Genomic DNA, 20577 nt, shown 5'->3' with positions numbered 1-20577 from the left:
TTAGATTCAGATGCGATGGAGGGTCAGAATCTTGGGGAAGAAATTTAAGAATTTCAGGTCTGGAAAAATGAAGACATGACTGTCATTGCTGAAATGTTTCAAAGATGTTAGAATTAGATCACTGCTAGAATTAACCATCTATCAACAATTGGAGAACGGTCCTGACCTCCCAACTACCTCCTCTGGCAGCTCTTTCCATATACCCACCACCCTCTGTGCGAAATCTTTTCCCTCAGGTGACTGGACCATTCTATCCACAACTAAAGCGGTCCTGAGCTGCCATCTACCTCATTGGAGTCCCCCAGACTATCTTTAATTGGACTTTATCTTGCACTAAACGTTATTCCCTTTCTCCTGGTATCACAAAATGCTGGAGTAACATAGCAGGTCAGGCAGCATCTCTGGAGAGAAGGAATGGGTGACGTTTCGGGTCGAGACCCTTCTTCAGACTGATGTCGGGGGAGGCGGGACAAAGAAACGATATAGGTGGAGACAGGAAGGCAGTGGGAGAACTGGGAAGGGGGAGAGAGGGACAGAGAAACTATCTAAAGTTAGAGAAGTCAATGTTCATACCGCTAATTCCATTCCCTTTCTCCTGCATCTGTACACTGTGGGCGGCTTGATTGTAATCACAAATAGTCTTTCTGCTGACTAGATAGCTCGCAGCAAAAAGGCATTTCACTGTACCTCAGTACACGCGACTATGTTAAAATAAAGTGAAAAATAATTGTTTATGATCACAAAAAAAATCAACGTTTCAAATATTGTGCCAGAGAGTTTATTTGACATTCTCAAGCAGAATTCAAACTCTTTTCATTCCAAGGCACATCTGCAACAATAACTTCAAATGTGCAAACAAAACCAAAGGGCTGAAAAAACGGAATTAACATTTCAGGGGGAAAAAAAGCTAAGAACAGATCAAACCGTACAACAGCTAATTTGCAAGTTACAAAATATTAAAGGGCCTTTTGTAAACATTATTCTGAGCATCCCCTTGATGTGGCCTGTGGAGGTGGTGTCATAGCGTGGCGGTTTTGTGCCTCCCTTCCCCCATAGGGCAAGCGTACTGCAGGCCATTGGTGTGTCTTCCCCTCCTACACCAATTACACATTCTTCACAGATTGCTCATTTTGTGTCGCACCTTCACCGATAGACGTCCCAAGCAGCTGCCCAGTAAAATCAGTTTTCTCAAGGGCAAATCAATCAACACCAAATTCTCCAATCTTAAGTCACCTTCCTGACCCACGTCGTCGTCGGTCTACGTCCTACAAAGACGCTGTCTGACCTGCTGGTACTGTTAAGGACACAATGTGCTGCATCTCTGGAGAACATGGATGGGTGACTTTTCAGGTCGGGACCCTTCTTCAGACTGACTGTAGGGAGGGGTGGGGGGAGGAAAGGGGGTTGGGACATTGGGAGAAATGGATATGCATGCAGGTGGGGCACATGGAGGGGGGGAAGTAATATGAATACCGTCGTCTCAAGGGTAATTGTTTCATTTACCTTTTATTCTATAGACCTGATATACAGCAGGGAAACAGGCCCTTCAGCCCACCAAGTCCACACTGGCCAGAGATCAATCCAGATAGTAGCACTATCCTCCACACGATGGGATAATTTTACAACTTACCAAAGCCAATTAACCTTCAAACTTGTACGACTTTGGAGTGTGGGGGGAAACTGGAGCGCCCGGAGAAAACCCGTGCGGTCGGTCACAGGGAGAATGTACAAACTCCGTACAGATAGCACCCGTAGTTATGATTTAATCTCCACCGCTGTGCCTACCTCACTGACTCCGCAAGCAAAAACCGATTTCAAAATGGTCGCCTCCCTTTAGCATTAGATCCCTCCATGCTCTGGAAAACATCACAGCCTTACTGCCGTCTCCACACTATGCCTGACCTCTTCCGCGCTGCTAATGTAATTGTACGAGTGCACCCAGTGGTGCTGAAACTTTCGAACTGTGCCCCTAAACTTTCCTGTCCACCTTTAAAGGGGTTTTGTCCAAACCGCTGCTTCTATCATGCATCCTGCGTATATTATTTCAAATGTTAGAATTAGTTCTGTTCAAGCAGATTCTTGTGAAGTGTTACGCAAGAGCAGGCAGAGATGGTCTAGGCATCGCGTTGGGCACAGGCACTGTGGGCCGATGGACCTGTTCTAGGTATCAGCCTGCAGGGATAAAGGAACGCTATCCATTCGTCTCCGTGCCGAATCACAGGATTTTGTCCCTGATCGACCCTTGGATTTTTGAACAAATGTTCAGGCTACGACAAGGATCATTTTATGCATATCTCGGGAAACGTGCGCCAAGATCACACGTTTGGCAGCTTGGCACTTTAATCAATGTTGAGCTACCACAGTCTGAAGAAGGGTCTCGACCCAAAACGTAACCCATTCCTTCTCTCCAGAGATGCTGCCTGTCCCACTGAGTTACTCCACCTTTTTGTGTCCATCTTGAGCTACAATACCCTGGTTACTGAATAGTGAAACGCATGGAGAGTGGATGTGAACAGAATGCTTCCACTAGTGGGAGAGTCTAGGACCAGAGGGCATAGCCTCAGAATAAAAGTATGTCCCTTTAGAAAGGTGACGAGGAGGAATTTCTTCAGCCAGAGGGTGGTGAATCTATGGAATTCATCAAAGTTATTGGGTATTTTTCAAGTAGAGATTGTCAGATTCTTGCTTAGTAAGGGTTACAGGGAGAGGCAGGAGAAAGGGTTGAGAGGGATAAATAGATCGGCAATGTGATAGAGCTAAGGCAAAAGTGGAGATTTAAAAAAATTACATGGAGATGGATTGGGAATAGTATATTTCAGCAATTTGTATTCCAGCACTTGAGAAGGTAGGAGAATGGGGTTGAGATGGCAAGATTGATGGGCCGAATGGCCTAATTCTGCTCTCATGGCTATGAATGATGCAATGAAGGTGCAACCTTTCAATGACGACTTCTCTTGTCATGAAACATGGCTCTCAATGATGTTTAGATGAAGGAAATCTCACCACTGACCTGCAGCTCAGAGCTGTACTGTGTGCACCTGGCTGGCAGCTTCCCGCAAGGCCCAGACACCAGCATCACGCGGACACGGAGGGGAGGAGAGAGGAGGAGAAACCCGTCAAGAGGGAACATTGAACCGTTTAATATTTTGTATCCCGCCACGGGGCGTTCAGTTTGTAAACTAATGTCTATGTTCAGCAGTAACAATATCAATGTTGGTACACGTTTCAGAATTAGGTTTTCTTTTGTTTCTTCTTTTCAGACTCTTCCTCCTTTTCCTTCTCGATTTCTGTGACAAGCGATTCGATTTCTTTCGCGTCGAGGAGCTGGCAAGAAGGAAGATCGCCGGGTTAGTAGCAACTGAAGAAAGTGTGGGTTTTAGTTTAGTTTAGAGATACTGCGTGGAGACAGATCCTCAGCCCACATGATTCCCGTTCACACAAAGGTTTGGGCGTTTGCCAAAGGAGGTAGTTAAGGCAGGGACTATCACAACGTTTAAGAAACATTTAGACAGGTACATGGATAGGACAGGTTTAGAGGGATATGGGCCAAACGGGGGCAGGTGGGAGTACTGTAGATGGGGCATGTTGGTCGGAAGAGCGTTTCTACGCTCTATGACACGAGTACTACCTTACCCACACACTAGGGATCATTTACAGAAGCTGATTAACCTACAAACCGGCACGTCTTTGGGATGTGGGAGGAAATGGAGCACCCGGAGAAAACACACGTGGCCGCAGGGAAAAAGAGCAAAGTCCACACACAGACGGCACCCGTTGTAAGGATGGAACCCAGGTCTTTGGTGCTGCGAGGCAGCAACTCTACCGCTACGCCACCGTGCAGCCCAGTGTTTGCCTCTGGCATCATGATACAGAGGCCTGCGGAGTTCACAAGGATACGACGTTAATCCCATCCCATCAGCTGCTTCCTCGTACTGTACAGCCACCACAGCTAAAGTGGCTTCTAAGCCTATTCAGTCCAAGAAAACAGATCAAATTCAAACGCCCAGGAGCAAAGGAGATTACAAGAAGTAATGGGACACTGCCCAGTCCATTATGGGTACTGACCTCGCCACCACCAAAGGGATATACAGGAGGGGCAGCCAACGTGAAAGACCCACACTACCCTGGCCACGCTCTCATCTCGCTGCTACCATCGCCGGGGAAGAAGATACAACAGCCCGAGTACCGTGGCCTCTAAGTTCAAGAAAGGCTTCTTCCCAACAACAATCAGCATCACACTGCAAATACCAACTAAACTACAAACTGTCCTGATATTTGGGTTTTTTTTAACCTTAAAATTGGGATTTATTTAATTTACAGGACCTTTTAAAAATTATGTTATCTAACAGTACTGTGTTTACAGATAGGTTATGCTGCAAACAAAGAATGTAATTGTTCTGCGTTCAGTATATATGACAATTAAACATTCAGTACTGATGTATTTTTTCCTATTCAGAGGTGGTGCAACGGTAGAGTTGCTGACTTACAGTGCCAAAGACCAGCATCTGATCCTGACTGTGGGTGCTGTCTGTACGGAGTTCTTCCTTTGTCTGCTTGGTTTTTTCCGGTTTCTCCCACACTCCAAAGACATGTTTGTAAGTTAATTAGGTTTGGTATAATTGTAAATTAAAAGATATTGTGGCCTTCCATCACAGTGAGGAGAGGACTGGAGGAGACTCACTGTGATGGATGTTTCTTTGATGGATGTTTCTTTTTTTGTGTGTTTTTGGGGTTGTGTAATTTTAATGCCTATTTAATGCTTTTATTGTTGGACTGTGGGTGACTGAATTTCGTCCAATTTGGATGACAAATAAAGCTATCTTGAATCTTGAAATTGACTCTCGTGTGTAGGATAGTGCTAGTGTACGAGGTGATCGCTGGTCGGTGCGGACTCGGTGGGACTCTTTCCACGCTGTATCTCTAAAGTCTAAAATGAAACCCCCAGAATAGCGATGTGCTTTCATTTCTGTACACAGGTAATGCAGAACCAAAACCTACTGTCATCACACTTTTACCCACCTTCAAGGCCTGATTCCTTCTGATTATGGCCAGATCGATATTTTTCCCACCGGACTGCACAACCTAAAGAGAAAATTTACAAACATGGGTTAAATTAAAAGCAAAATAAGTTATATTGGCAGAGAAGGCTATTCGACTCAATGAGTTGTTACCAGCTCTCTGCAAAACAATCTTGTCAGCTACATCACGATAGGTAGTTTAATTTAGGGGGAAGGAGGGGAGAGCCCCGGATTCTGACCTTCGGGTTGTCACTCCCCCTCCCCCGTCTCCCCCAGGAGATGCCAACATTCTCTAGCTTGGAAGCGACAGCAAGTGGGAGGGGAGAGAGCCCCACGATGACCCCGCGCGGGGGCACACTGAAGAACTACGTGAGCCGCAACCACAGCAGCTTGAATCGTTGAAGGGCTCACTGCTGCAGACCAGCCGCATCGGCGCCTCATAGAAACATATAAAATAGGTGCAGGAGTAGGCCATTCGGCCCTTCGAGCCTGCACCGCCATTCAATATGATCATGGCTGATCATCCAACTCAGTATCCCGTACCTGCCTTCTCTCCATACCCCCTGATCCCTTTAGCCACAAGGGCCACATCTAACTCCCTCTTAAATATAGCCAATGAACTGGCCTCAACTACCTCTATGGCAGAGAATTCCACAGATTCACCACTCTCTGTGTGAAAAAAAAGTTCTCATCTCGGTCCTAAAAAACTTCCCCCTTATCCTTAAACTGTGACCCCTTGTTCTGGACTTCCCCAACATCGGGAACAATCTTCCTGCATCTAGCCTGTCCAACCCCTTAAGAATTTTGTAAATTTCTATAAGATCCCCCCTCAATCTTCTAAATTCCAGCAAGTACAAGCCGAGTCTATTTTAAAGTGAAACAAACAACAGCCGACGGAATCAGTCTGAGGAAAGGATCCCGATGTCGCCTTTCCATGTTCTCCAGAGATCCTGACCTGTAGAAATACTCCAGCACTTTGTGTCCTTTCGGTGGGTGAAGAAGTGCTAGCTGGTGCGCCTTGCAAGTTAGGAGTGGGGTCAGAAACCAGGGCTCTAAACGGGTGGGGAGACGGTGTGAGCAGGGGATGGGTTGGCAGGTCCGGCCACTATATCTGACATCTGCTATAAGGGGGTCGTTAAAACAAGGATTCACTGCATTTGGAAAACAGTTAGGAGAGTAGATTGAGAGCACAGTTGAATCTTTCATGACAGACGGACACGATCGGAGAGAACACCCAAAACTCACAATGCCATCTGTGGCCATTGGTAATTTTAGTTTAGAGAAACAATGCGGAAACAGGCCCTTCGGCCCACCGAGTCTGCGCCGACCAGGGATCCTATCCTACACACTAGGGACGATTTAAAATTTACAGAAGTCAATCAAACAAACTCGCATGTCTTTGGAGTCTGGGAGGAACCAGAGCACCCAGAGAAAACCCACAGTCACAGGGAGAACGTACAAACTCCGTACAGAATGTTGAATTTTACTTACTTCCAGGAGCGCTTTAATAGCGAGCTTGATGGTGTCATTGTCAGTTGCTATAGCCTCTTCAGTGTAGTTCTTTTCGAGAAACTCTCGGACCGTCTTGGCACTTCGACCGATAGCATTTGCCTGTTTGAATAGAAATTATATTGTCAGGCCAGACTTCCCTCAGGCAGAGTTGATTGCATAGGAACAGACAGTGTTAGGCGATAGATAGATGATGTTCCTGATGCATCTTCAACTACTGCAACATGATGCCTGGATTAGTTTTCGTTTTGGAGATACAGCGTCCAAACAGGGCCTTCGGCCCACCTTGCGGACCATCAATCACCCCAACACTAACTCTATCCTACAGGCTAGGGACAATTTACAGCGGCTCTTAGTGTGTAAGGAGTGGACGAGAAAATGGGAATAACATAGAACTAGCGTGGGTAGGTGATCGATGATTGGTGTGGACTCGTTGGGCCGAAGGGCCTGTTTCCATGTCGTATGTCTAAACTAAAACTGTGTGTACGGGGTGATCGATAGTTGGCATGGACTTGGTGGGCTGAAGGGCCTGCTTCAATGCTGTATCTTTCAATCAATCAATGGTCTACAAGTTATTACACAGTTATTCTAAAATGTACCAATTATCTCAATAAAGTAGGATGTCTTATTTATAAGCTTTTTGGATAGGAAGAGCTAGAGGGAGATGGGCCAATGCAGGCACGGTGGTGCAGCTGGTAGAGCCACTGCCTCACAACACCTCAGACCTGGTTTAATCCTAACCTTGTGTGCTGTCTCTGTGTGGAGTTTGTAGTCAATAGTCAATAGTCAATAGTCGTTTATTTGTCACATACACATAAATGTGTAGTGAAATGAAACATTACCCGCAGTTGAACAATAAGACCCAATAAGAATAATCAATAAAAATGCAATAACACATACAATCACAAACTAACACCAAACAAAAAGAAACATCCATCACAGTGAGTCTCCTCCAGTCCCTCCTCACTGTGATGGAAGGCCACAATGTCTTTTCTCTTCCCAGCCGTCTTCTCCCACGGTCAGGCTGTTGGAGTTGCCACGTCGGGGCGGTCGGGACTCCCGACATTGAAGCCCCCGCTGGGCGGTGAAAATCCCGCGGCCTATTCCAGGCCGCGCCGGACGGTGAAAGGTCCGCGGCGGGCCGACCCAAGCCCCGCGATTCGGGACGGGCGAACACGCTGTCGCTGCCGTTGCCGGAGGTCCCGATGTCGGCCCTCATCCAGGGGCCTGCGGGCTTCCGACGTCCATGCGGCCCGCGCCGGAGCCTCCGGAGACGAGTCGCAGCCGCACCCGCAGCATCCGAAGGCAGCCAGCGCCGCAGGTGGTGAGTCCGGGCCACGGGCTCTGCGAACCAGAGCCCCAGGTGGTCCCAAGTGCATGGCCGATGGTAGGCCGCAATTGGAACGGGGACACGACACAGAAACAAAGGTCGCGTCTCCGTTCGGGAGAGAGAATTTTACAGTTCCCGTTCCCTCCCACCCCCCCCCCCCCCCACCCCCCCAAACATAACATACAAACCCTACACCATATTAAAACTACAATTCAGACAAAAACAACAAAAAACACAAAAGACAGATGGACTGCAGGCAAGCCGCAGCGCTGGCTCCTCCCTGTGACCGCGTGGGGTTTCTCCGGGTGCTCTGGTTTCCTCCCAAATCAGTGCAAGTTTGTAGGTTAGGGAGCGTAGGGAGTGAATGGGAAAGTGGGATCCAGGCATGAGGCAGGTAAAAGCTGAAAAAAGAGGAAGAGAGATGGGGGTCCAGGGGGCATTGCTGCTGGTGGTGGTGAAAGGGGGCGCTGCCCCTTTACCCAGAAAATCTTTGATAATTATACCTTGATATTAAACGGTTTCCTGGCTTGTTTACCCTTAATTTGTCCTGCTTTTTAAAAATTATATCATACAATAACACATTTTACCTGTTATTGTATGATGTAAAAATCATGTAAAAAAAGAACATTGTAGTGTCTATGACATAGACTCTTGAATGCTTTTGTTTTTCAAATAAGACAGTTCTTATATATTAACACAATAACAAGTCAACTTAAGCAGGTTACAAATTAGATAGATGTAATGCATTTCCATTATCTTTCATGAGTTTGCCAAGTCTTGATACAGACTCCCTTTTTTGTGCAACATGTGCTTCTAACATAAGCTCACTTACCTTTATTTCTGATATTGATGAATGAGAAGCAGCTGCATGGATAGCGCTAATTAATTTGTACTGTCAGCTCCGTGGAGCCCGGCTGGATGGAGAGAGCACATACCGAGGCCGAACAGTGACAGTACGAGCGTTGTGTACGTGTACGTACCTCTGTGCTCCCCTACGCCGGTACAGTGGGCCTAGGGGACAAAGGAAAACCGCTACTGCGTCGCACATGTGCGGAGCTGAGCGTTAGCCATAGAGATACGCATGCCATAGTCATACATACAACTCTATGGCCCGCGCCCGCACACGCTTTCCTTTAAAATGGACTCCGCGGTCTAGTCAGTGGCACGGTGTTGCTCGTGGGAGTGTCCCGCGAGGATAATTACCTGTTAGCGTTGTTACATGGCAAAAAAAAAAACAGATTTAAAGTGCAGTTCTCTGAAATACTTCAGCGCTAAAATGTTCCAAACGAAACACACACCTAGATAGCCAATTGAACAGATGCTTGCATAAAGGAAAGATTTACAAGGGGGAGAATGGAGATGGGGAAGTACTTTAATACAGACACATTGAAACAAAGTACGGGAGGAACTCAGCTGTGGAGGGAATTTGTGGAGGGAATTTCCATGCCCATTTCCCTTACAGAAGGTTAATTGGTTTCTGTAAGTTGCCCCTAGTGTGTGTAGGATTGAACTAGTCGTCGGCGCGGACTCGGTGTGCCGAAGGGCCTGTTCAATGTTGTATCTCTGAACTAAACCAAAACCATTACAGTGCTTTCTGTGTGGAGTTTACCCACTCACTTTGAGATCTTTGAGGTTACCCTGGGCAATCTAGCTTCCCCCTATATCACAGGGACGTGATGGTGGGACGAATGGCCACCCTAGTCAAGGTTAATAGCAGGGAAACCAAGAGGGCTGGAGATAGGCACAAGAGAGAACAAGTCGGAGAAGTTTAGGGAGAGACCAATGTTATTGCTCACGGGGGGCAGTGTGGCCCCGACGGGCCAAATGGCCTCGTGCACGATAACAATCAACAAATACAAAGTTGCATTACAAAGTACTTGTGGGAAACGTGAGCACACTCGGTGACACAGCTGCAAATTCTTAAAGAGCATTGAAACAATGTAATCGTCCATAGAGAGAAAAAAAATTGGTACAACATGCAAACATTTAAGAATATTCCTTTGCAGGTCAAATGTATCAATTTTGAAACGTGATTAAAAGTTTGTTATTGGAGATATATTTAGCAAGGAGATAAATATATATCTGTGTTATATACGTGAACTTTCCACGCACGTACGGAGCTGGGAATTTTACCAATGGTGATTGTAAAGGGGAGGGTAGGAAAATGTCCCACCAGTCACGATTGATCACCCCCTCCATACTTAGCAACCCACCCCTCGCTCACAGTAACACGGTGGGGGGTGGTGGAGGGAGAGAGGGAACGACACCGAGTTACACTCAGTCAGGGCTCCAATTCCTTATTTATGACCACGCTGGAAATATTCTACGGGGGGGGGGGGGGGGGGGGGGAGAGAGTAAAGAGGGTAGCCACATCGTAAAATCACAGGAGGAAGCGGAGGATTTGCCAATGTCCCATCGGCGCAGCGGCTCACTGTCTCACGGAAAGCCATTTACAGCGGAGATTTGGACACGTTTTAAAATTTTCCTTTACCGAATTTCTATATCCACGGAGGTCAACAGCATAGGCTGGAATCTTGTGTAGAACACAAAGTGCCGAAGTGTCTCAGTGGGTCAGCCAGAATCTTTGGAGGACATGGATACGTGACATTTCAGATCAGCGTAATGTGAATGCGTGATCAATGGTCGGCGTTGCTCGAAGAGCCCGTTTCCCTGCTATATCACCACACTAACCTCATCTATGCATCATTCAACATCATTACAATGACGTCATTGAGTATTTTTAAGATGGAGATTGGTAGGATCTTGTAGAAACAAAATCTGCAGATGCTAGTTTCCACCAAAGTTAGACACAAAGTGCTGGAGTAACTCGGCGGGTCAGGCAGCATCACTGGACAAAAAGGATGGGTGAGGTTTTGGGTCGGATCCCTTCTTAGGACTCCTGAGGTTTCCCGACCCGAAACATCACCCATCCTTTTTCTCCAGATATGTCTCCTGACCTGCTGAGTTAGTTCTGCACTTTGTCTATCTTTGACAGGCTCTTGATTAGTAAGGCTGTCAATGGTTACGGGGAGAAGGCAGGAGAATGGGGTTGAAAGAGAAAGACAGATCAGCCATGATTGGATGGCTGGAGCAGACCCGATGGGCCGAACAGCCTACACCTGTTCCTCTGACTTCTGAAGTCAATAAGTCAATATCTATGGCAAAACAAAGTAGCACGAGCATAGTCACATCTTGTCTTTGCAAAGATTATAATTGTGAAAGACTCTGGTAGGAAGAGGAACACCTACCTTCCAAGCTTGGTATGTCCCAGATGGGTCAGTTTGGTACAAACGCGGAGTGCCATCGTTATCAAAGCCCACAATCAACGCAGAGATTCCAAAGGGTCTCCGACCATTGCTTTGCGTGTAACGCTAAATAAAGCATTGAAAGTGTCATAGTCATGGTGTGGAAACAGTCTCTTCGGCCAAACTTGTCCACACTGACCAAGAAGTCCCACCTGTACTAGTACCACCTGCCTGCTTTTGGCCCATATCCCTCTAAACCTGTCCTATCCATGTACCTGTCTAATTGTTTCTTAAACGTTCCTCAACCTCTCCCTATAGCTCAGACCACTCCCCACCCTCCCCCCCCCCCCCACCCCGAGTCCTGTCAACATCCTCGTAAATCTTCTCTGTAACCTTTCCACTTGACAACAACTTTCCTGTAACATGGTGCCCAGAACTGAACACAATATTCAAATTGCAGCCTCACCAATGTTGCACATAGCTGCAACATGACTGCCCAAATTCTATAGAAAAATAACCGCAGATGCTGGTACAAATCGAAGGTATCACAAAATGCTGGAGTAACTCAGCGGGTCAGGCAGCATCTCTGGAGAGAAGGAATGGGTGACTTTTCGGGTCGAGACCCTTCTTCGGAAGCCCAACTTCTCTACTCAATACTCTGACTGATGAGGGCCAATGTGCCAAAAACCTTTTTGACCACCCTATTTACCTGTGATGCCACTTTCAAGGAACTATGTACATGCACTCCTAGATCCCTCTGCTTTACAACACTCCCCAGAGCCCTACCATTCACTGTGTAGGTCCTGCCCATAGTTAAGCAACATGCTGCTAAATACACCAATCAATTTCAGCCGAGGATGAGTTCACAAATAATTGTGCAATTCATTTTTGGGCAAAAGTACAAAAAACCTTTACCTGTTTCAAAGTTGCAATGAACCGTGTAATGTACTCTACGGTCACTGGGTCTTCCACAGTCAGTTTGTGGCTCTGACATTCCACCCGCGCTCGGTTGATGACGATCCGAGCATCGGCCGTCAGCCCTGAAGGTGAAAGTAGAGGTGATTAAGCGCGGGCAGCATGGTGGTGGTGCTGAGAGTTACTGCCTCTCAGCGCCAGAGACCAAGGTTCCATCTTGCCCACGGGTGCTGTCTGTACCGAGTTTGTATGTTCTCCCCGTGACCTTCGTGGGTTTCCTCCCATATTCCAAAGAGGTACATGTTTTAAGGTTTAAAAAAAAGTAAATTGTCCTTAGTATGTAGGATAGTGCTAGTATACGGGGTCACTGCTGGTCGGCGCGGACTCGGAGGGCACGTTTCTGCGCTGTATCTCCAAAAGCTTCCTGACTGCATGGCGATCAACACCATGAATAAGGTTTACGCTTGAGGCACAGATGGTGATCTGTGCGCAAACTGTGCTATTTTGTTTAGTTTAGAGATACAACCAGTGCACGCCGACTAGCGACCCCCATACACTAGTGCTATCCTGAACAGTGGGGACAAGTTTCACCAAAGTCAATTGACCTACAAACAGGTACGTCTTTGGAGTGTGGGCGAAAACACACAGGCAGAACAGACAAGCTCCATAGAGACAGCACCCGTAGTCAGGATCGAACCCAAGTCTCTGGCGCTGCAAGGCAGCAACTCTACCGCTGCACTGCCCCAAAAAAATAATTGCTGAAAAGTGCCACTTCCCCAGCCGAGTTCCCTTAAAAAACCCACTAAAGATGTTGGAAATATTCAGCAGGTCAAGCAGCATCCATGGAGATAAAAATCAAATGAAGATCAACTTATTCACAAAATGCTGGAGTAACTCAGCAGGTCAGGCAGCATCTCGGGAGAGAAGGAATGGGTGACGTTTCGGGTCGAGACCCTTCTTCAGACTGATGTCGGGGGGGCGGGACAAAGGAAGGATATAGGTGGAGACAGGAAGATAGAGGGAGATCTGGGAAGGGGGAGGGGGAGGGGAAGGGAGGGACAGACAGAGGGACTATCTAAAGTTGGAGAAATCGACGTTCATACCACTGGGCTGCAAACTGCCCAGGCGAAATATGAGGTGCTGTTCCTCCAATTTCCGGTGGGCCTCACTATGGCACTGGAGGAGGCCCATGACAGAAAGGTCAGACTGGGAATTGGAGGGGGAGTTGAAGTGCTCGGCCACCGGGAGATCAGTTTTGTTAATGCGGACCGAGCGCAGGTGTTCAGCAAAGTGATCGCCGAGCCTGCGCTTGGTTTCGCCGATGTAAACGAGTTGACATCTAGAGCAGCGGATGCAATAGATGAGGTTGGAGGAGGTGCAGGTGAACCTTTGTCTCACCTGGAAAGACTGTTTGGGTCCTTCGATGGAGTTGAGGGGGGAGGTGAAGGGACAGGTGTTGCATCTCGTGCGGTTGCAGGGGAAAGTGCCCGGGGTTGGGGTGGTTTGGGTAGGAAGGGACGAGTGGACCAGGGAGTTACGGAGGGAACGATCTCTGCGGAACGCAGAGAGGGGAGGGGATGGGAAGATATGGCCAGTGGTGGGGTCCCGTTGTAGGTGACGGAAATGTTGGTGGATGATATGTTGGATCCGCTGGCTGGTGGGGTGGAAGGTGAGAACGAGGGGGATTCTGTCCTTGTTGCGAGTGGGGGGAGGGGGAGCAAGAGTGGAGCTGCGGGATGTAGAAGAGACCCTAGTGAGAGCCTCATCTATAATGGAGGAGGGGAAGCCCCGTTTCCTGAAGAACAAGGACATCTCGGAAGCCCTAGTGTGAAACACCTCATCCCGGGCGCAGATGCGGCGTAGACGGAGGAATTGGGAGTAGGGGATAGACTTTTTGCAGGGGACCGGGTGGGAAGAAGTGTAGTCCAGATAGCTGTGCGAGTCAGTGGGTTTATAGTAAATGTCCGTCACTGCCTGCCACTGTATGTTTCTTTTTTTTCCTAGTCAGATGTGCAGCACTTTGGTCAACGTGGGTTGTTTTTAAATGTGCTATACAAATAAATTGACTTGACTTGACTTGAATTAGTCTGCCTCCTGTGATGGAGAGGTCCAGAAACGGGAGGGAGATGTCGGAGATAGTCCAGGTATTTTTAAGGGCAGGATGGAAATTGGAGGTGAAGTGTATGAAGTCAATGAGTTCTGCATGGGTGCAAGAGGTAGCACCAATGCAGTCATCGATGTAGCGGTGGTAGAGTTCGGGGATGGGGCCAGTGTACGTCTAGAACAGGGATTGTTAGTGTTGGTCGATGGGGATTGGCTGGTTCTACGGTCGAGGAAGAAACGGAGGGCTTCGAGACCATCCTTGTGGGGGATGGAAGTGTAGAGTGACTGGACATCCATGGTGAAGATGAGGGAGTGGGGGCCTGGGAACCGGAAGTTATCGAGGAGATGGAGAGCGTGTGAGGTGTCTTGGACGTAGGTGGGGAGGGATTTAACCAGGGGGGATAGGATGGAGTCGAGGTAGGTAGAGATAAGTTCGGTGGGGCATGAGCAGGCAGAGACAATGGGTTTGCAGCCCAGTGGTATGAACGTCGATTTCTCCAACTTTAGATAGTCCCTCTGTCCCTCCCTTCCCCTCCCCCTTCCCAGATCTCCCTCTATCTTCCTGTCTCCACCTATATCCTTCCTTTATCCCGCCCCCCTGACATCAGTCTGAAGAAGGGTCTCGACCCGAAACGTCACCCATTCCTTCTCTCCCGAGATGCTGCCTGACCTGCTGAGTTACTCCAGCATTTTGTGAATAAATCGATTTGTACCAGCATCTGCAGTTATTTTCTTATACTTCTTAAATTAAGATCAACGTTGCTAGGCCTGTTAATTCAGGACATTGATCCCGACCTCGTATGCTGTCTGTGTGGAGTTTGCCCGTTCTCCCCGACCGAGTAGATTTTCTCAGTTTTCAGTTTTCTCCCACATCCCAAAGACGTGCGGGTTTGTAGGTTAATTGGCCGTCTGTAAACTGCCCCGAATGGATGAGAAAGTAGGATAACGTAGAACTAGCGTGAACAGGTGAGAGGCATAGATGGGGTAAACAGCCATAACGCCAGGGTGGAAATGTCCAAAACTTGAGGGTATAGCAATAAGATGAGAGGGTGAACGTTCATTGGAGATATACCGTGCAATTTTATTTTACACATAATAAAATTAAAATAAAGTGATGGAGGCCTGGAACATGCTGCCAGGATGGTGGTTGAGGCAGTCTGAAGATGGGTCTCGACCCGAAACGTCACCCATTCCTTCTCTCCAGAGATGCTGCCTGTGACGCTGAGTTACTCCAAGTTTGTGTCTACCTGGTGGTTGAGCCAGGTACAATAGTGGCGTTTAAGAGGCTTTTGGATAGGCACATGGAGGTGCAGGGATTTGAGGATATGGATTATGCACAGGCAGAGGAGATCAGCGTAACTTGGCATCATATACAGCATAAACATTGTGGGCAAAAGGGCCCGTTCTCGTGTTGTATTGTTCTATAAAGGACGTCGATAACAACCCCTCCCCCTATTCCTCTCCCTTGTTCCCACCCCCCACCTCTGTGCCGCATCGGAACCTCGCATCTATTTGTCCCCTCCCCTTCTACCTACATTCCTTCCTCTAGCTTCACAATTTGCAGCTCTTCAATCCTTTAGCCTCACGCCAATCTTTTCATCTCTAGACTTGGTCCATGCATCTGCCATTCAAGAAACCCTCCTCTGTATTTTCCTATTCCTGCCCGGCTCTATTCCAGCTTTCTTCCCCATCCTACAATCAGTCTGAAGAAGTGCATATCCCAAGCATCACTTGTCCATGTTCTCCTGAGATGCTGCCTGACCCGCTGAGTTCCTCCAGCACTTTGTCTATCTTTGGTATAAACCAGCATCTGCAGTTCCTTGTTTCAGTAAAATAAGTTGATGTACTTGCCTGCAAATGCCATACAGACATGGTCATCGAGGGCACAGATTTTCCGCACTGTTCTCTCCTCTTGAAGCTTTGCAACTGACTTTTTCTCCACACCCAAAACAACAATATCTTTCCCTCGTATCCCAACCTTAAAAAGAAAAATTGGATGTTAATTGATTTTGATTGACACTACATTGAAACAGGCCCTTCGGCCCAAAGATTCAATGCTGACCATCGATCAGACTTGGAGCACTTTTAACCCTCACAGCACTCGATGGCTGGGTTCGATCCTGACCTTTGCATATTCTTCCTTTAACCAGGTGGGATTTCTCTGGGTGCTCCGGTTTCCTTCTACTTCCCAAAGACACGCGAGTTTAAAACTATACGTGGTCAAAGGAAGAACATGCAAACTCCACACAGACAGCAGGCGTAGTCTGGATCAAACCCGGGCATCTGGCGTTGTGAGGCAGCAGCTCGACCAGCTGTGCCACCCCGTTGTAAGAATGACCAGCTGATCTTATAGATGTGTAAGAGGGGAATAGAGGGTGATGGGTATATGGAACGAGCTAACAGAGGAGGTAGATGAGACAGATACAGTAACAACATTTGAAAGGCACTTGGATAGGTACATAGATAGGAAAAGTTTAGAGATACAGGCCCAACATGGGTAAATGGGACTGTGTAGGAAAATAACTGCAGATGCTGGTACAAATCGAAGGTATCACAAAATGCTGGAGTAACTCAGCAGGTCAGGCAGCATCTCTGGAGAGAAGGAATGTGTGACGTTTCGGGTCGAGATCCTTCTTCAGACCCTCTGAAGAAGGGTCTCGACCAGAAACGTCACACATTCCTTCTCTCCAGAGATGCTGACTGACCTACTGAGTTACTCCAGCATTTTGTGATACCCTGGGTAAATAGGACTAGTGCGATGCTGCTGAAGGAACAGCACTGCTATTGTTTTTTTAGATACAGAACTTTTTTTGTTATTTATTATGGTGTTATGGAGTCCAAGTCCATCTCTGATTTTCCATCACCCTTGGTTTTGGAACAAATGACGATAAAGCACTCTTGAATGTACAACCTCATGAGGGGAATAGATCGACTCTGTTGCCCAGAGTATGGGAATCGAGAAGCAGAGGACATAGGTTTAGGGTGAAGGTGAAAAGATGTAATTGGAATCTGAGAGGTAACTTTTTTGCACAACGGGTGGTTGGTGTATGGAACGAACTGCCGGAGGTAGTTGAGGCAGGTACTATTGCAACGTTTAAGAAACATTTGGACAGGTACATGGACAGGTTTAGAGCAATATGGGCTAAAGGCAGGCAGGTGTGACTAGTGTGGATCGGACATGTTGGTCAACGTAGGCGAGTTGGGCTGAAGGGCCTGTTTCCACGCTGTATGAGTCTATGACTCAAGATTCCAGCATCTGCAGGTAGACACAAAATGCTGGAGTAACTCTGAGGGTCAGGCAGCATCTCAGGAGAGAAGGAATGGGTGACGTTTCGGGTCGAGACCCTTCTTCAGACTGAAGACGGGTCTCAACCCGAAATGTCACCCATTCCTTCTCTCCTGAGATGCTGCCTGACCTGTTGAGCTACTCTAGCATTTTGTGTCTACCTTCGATTTAAATCAGCATCTGCAGTTTTTTTTCCTTCCAGCATCTGCAGTTCCATATGATTGATTCTCCTACTCTGGGGAAATTGGATTAGTTTTGGTAGGTTTGTTAGTCATCATTTTTCATGATCTTCACCTGTCTGGGACACTGTCTGATTCACCAGTACTCGTTAGCCTTCTATGTTTTAGAGATATAGCATGAAAACAGGCCCACCGAATTCATGCTGACCATCGGTCACCTGACTCTGACTCTTGACTTCCACCATCACCCGGAGATTGGGGCCAGGCGTGGAGTGTGGGATCGAGGGACCAGCGGCCCTTCAGGCCGATACTTCGGTGTTATCCCCTCCATCCGTCCCCGGAGGATGTTATCTTTGTTGCTCCCTCCTCCACAGATGCTGCCTGACACGCTGGATCTTCCGCCATCTCCCCGGGGACATATACTCCCTGTGGCCCTTCAGCCCCACGCCTAGGTACTAGCCCTCCACTCCCCAGTCTTCCAGCAATTTCCCCTGTGTGGCCCTTCAGCCCCACGCCTCGGTACTAGCCCTCCACTCCCCAGAGTCTTCCAGCATTTCCTCCGTGTGGCCCTTCAGCCCCACGCCTCGGTACTAGCCCTCCATTCCCCAGAGCCATCCAACATTTCCCCCGTGTGGCCCTTCCGCCCGATACCTCGGTGCCAGCCCTTCCTCCCCGCCCACCCAGTATCAAAGTAGCGGAGGAGCTGGGGGATATTTGTTTGTAAAGCCCACACACAGTCAGCAACAGACACCGATTTATTGGGGGGGGGGGGGGGGGGGGGATATCTTTCCCCTTCCATTTTGCCCACAGTTGCTACCACAGTGCGTGTGTGCCGTTTCATCGGGGCGCGGTCCCGGTCCCGGTCCCACTCACCGCCGTGGAGCCTTTCTTCACGGCCTCCTGCGCGTACTCCACCTGGAAGAGGTGGCCGTCGGGCGAGAAGACGGTGATGGCGCGGTCGTACCTGGCCGCCATTTGGGAGCAGCAGCCGCCGGCACCGCTGGATGCGCGCAGGCGCGGGCTGGCCGACTCCCAGCCAGAACGCATGCGCGGGGAGCCGGCGCTCTCTCTCTCCCCCCCCCCCCCCACAGGCGCCATTACTGCGCGTGCCGGCGGCCGCACGCATGCGCGTCCCGTCAGCAGCCAGAGAGGAGGCAAGGAGGGGGAGAGGAGGGAAGAGTTTTCCCCTGTTGTTGAGTTGCAACAGTTGAATGTAGAATTTATCCCGTGCCTAGCTACATTAACCTGCTGAGTTACTCCAGCATTTTGTGAATAAATACCTTCGATTTGTACCAGCATCTGCAGTCATTTTCTTATACATTATTTAACAACTCCTTTTGATTTTCCTCGTATTAAGCACCAATTTTGTTGGTTTTGTTTTGGCATCGCCCCTGCCCTTGCCCAGTGGTTTGTCTCGGGGGCTGCAGGTCGGATGAAACCTTCAGAGTAGAGAATGTGCAGAATTCCATGAAAGCAGCTCCGTTTGCTGGCAACCCACAGCCAGCCATTTCAAGATAACATTTACAACGGCTAAATTAAAATGCATCGTTTGCAAACACCGAAGGGCAACAAATTAATTGGAGTAATGTTGACATCGCGGGGACTATTGTCCCCTCCTCCCCAGTGTGGTTGCTGAGCTCACACCAGCAGCTGAGTCCCGCAGCAGGGGGAGGGGAGTAGTGCTCTTGGCTGCTGCAAGGAGCTGATTGGAACCAAATGCATTGCTGTCTGCGGTTTGCGTGCAGTAAATGCATCGCGGCATGCAACCCATACATTGCTGCATACAAACGACGCACGCAGCAAATGCAATGCCGCATGCTACAAATGCATTGCTGCATGCAATCCATGCGTGTAAACTATGTAATGTGCACCGTTTCTTCCACCAGCACTTTTTTGGGGGAGTTGGGTTTTTTTTTGTGATTTTCACAGCGTCGTCCTCATGAAATGTTTGCAAAAGAGAGGATGTGAGAGTTAATTATATCATGAGAGAGGGAGGAGACAGAAACGAACTGTTAAAAAAAAAAGGAGAATCGAGCAAAAAGCGGGCTCAGCACCTACTGGCTACAAATGTATGAATGCACGCCGTTTCTTTTCTAATCTGCTTTCTGGAGCCTAGTTTGCAACACAAAAAAACGCATATGCTATATTTCCTAATCTGTTTGCTGGAGACCCGGTTTGTAACAACCACACACAACACATCAATTTCTAGGGGGAAGTGAAAACAACTCCTTTCCTCCTCCCCCCTTCTTTGCAGTTGAAACCAGTGTGTGTGCGGAGTTTTGGCAGAAAACCCCACCCCCTTAATATCAAAGAAGGAGTTGAAAGATATTTGTTTGTAACAACCAAGCGCGCACACACGCCAATTTATTGGGGGAGCTGAAAAAAAATTCCATTCCTTTCCTCTCCCCCCCTCCCTCCTTTGCAGTTGCTATTATCGTGTGTGCGCGGAGCTTTAAGCAGGAAACCCACCCCCTCAGTATCAGAGAAGGGGAGGGGTTGAGAGATATTTGCAACGACCATACACCAATTTATTGGGGGAGGTGAAAAATAAATCCGTTCCCCTTCTTTGCACACAGTTGCTACCACTGTGAGTGTGTGTGCGCGCAGAGTTTTGGCACGAAACCCACCCTCAGTATCAGAGAAGGGGAGGAGTTGAGAAATATTTGTGCTCCACTGGACTGACTGTGTGTGGTTGAAGAGGAGGGAGGGGGGGAGTTTCATTAAAGGGGAAATTCCATACTCGCTCTCACACTAGACAATGTCGGTGGCGTTTGCTACACCGCGGCAGCGCGGGAAAGGTGAAATTACACCTGCCGCCATTCAAAAGGTACTGTAACCATTTGCTTGTATCATTTCTTGTAGCGTTTCCACTCCCGAGTGTTACATTGTAGCGGCAGCGCCACATTCCCCTCGACTTCCCTGGGGCCTGCGACCATTATGTGTCTTTGCATTGCTGTCCTCATTTGCGGGTCTTAAACTTTAATCCAGAGGC

General features: G+C 48.2%; 2 protein-coding genes across 6 annotated transcripts in view; one reads left to right on the top strand and one right to left on the bottom strand.

Annotated features, from left to right (window-relative positions):
- Positions 1–762: 762 nt before the first annotated feature.
- Positions 763–18614, bottom strand: LOC144592849 (proteasome subunit alpha type-7). Its single transcript, XM_078398006.1, has 7 exons — positions 18459–18614; positions 15972–16098; positions 12018–12142; positions 11106–11228; positions 6510–6629; positions 5020–5082; positions 763–3324 (listed from the first exon to the last, which is right to left on the bottom strand). The coding sequence occupies exons 1-7, from the start codon at positions 18558–18560 to the stop codon at positions 3232–3234; spliced, it is 753 nt and encodes a 250-aa protein (XP_078254132.1). The 5' UTR covers positions 18561–18614; the 3' UTR covers positions 763–3231.
- Positions 18615–20299: 1685 nt separating this feature from the next.
- The window catches only part of ss18 (SS18 subunit of BAF chromatin remodeling complex), a 40280-nt gene continuing 40002 nt past the window's right edge, over positions 20300–20577 (top strand). For all 5 annotated transcript variants that reach the window (XM_078398003.1, XM_078398001.1, XM_078398002.1 and 2 more), the window contains exon 1: positions 20300–20412. In XM_078398003.1, coding sequence (XP_078254129.1) covers positions 20344–20412 — 69 coding nt within the window. In that variant the 5' untranslated portion in view covers positions 20300–20343. The remainder of the gene's footprint in view (positions 20413–20577) is intronic.

Source organism: Rhinoraja longicauda, chromosome 4 (assembly GCF_053455715.1).
Source record: "Rhinoraja longicauda isolate Sanriku21f chromosome 4, sRhiLon1.1, whole genome shotgun sequence".
NCBI lineage: Eukaryota > Metazoa > Chordata > Chondrichthyes > Rajiformes > Arhynchobatidae > Rhinoraja > Rhinoraja longicauda.
This window is presented reverse-complemented; position numbering and strand designations above follow the sequence as displayed.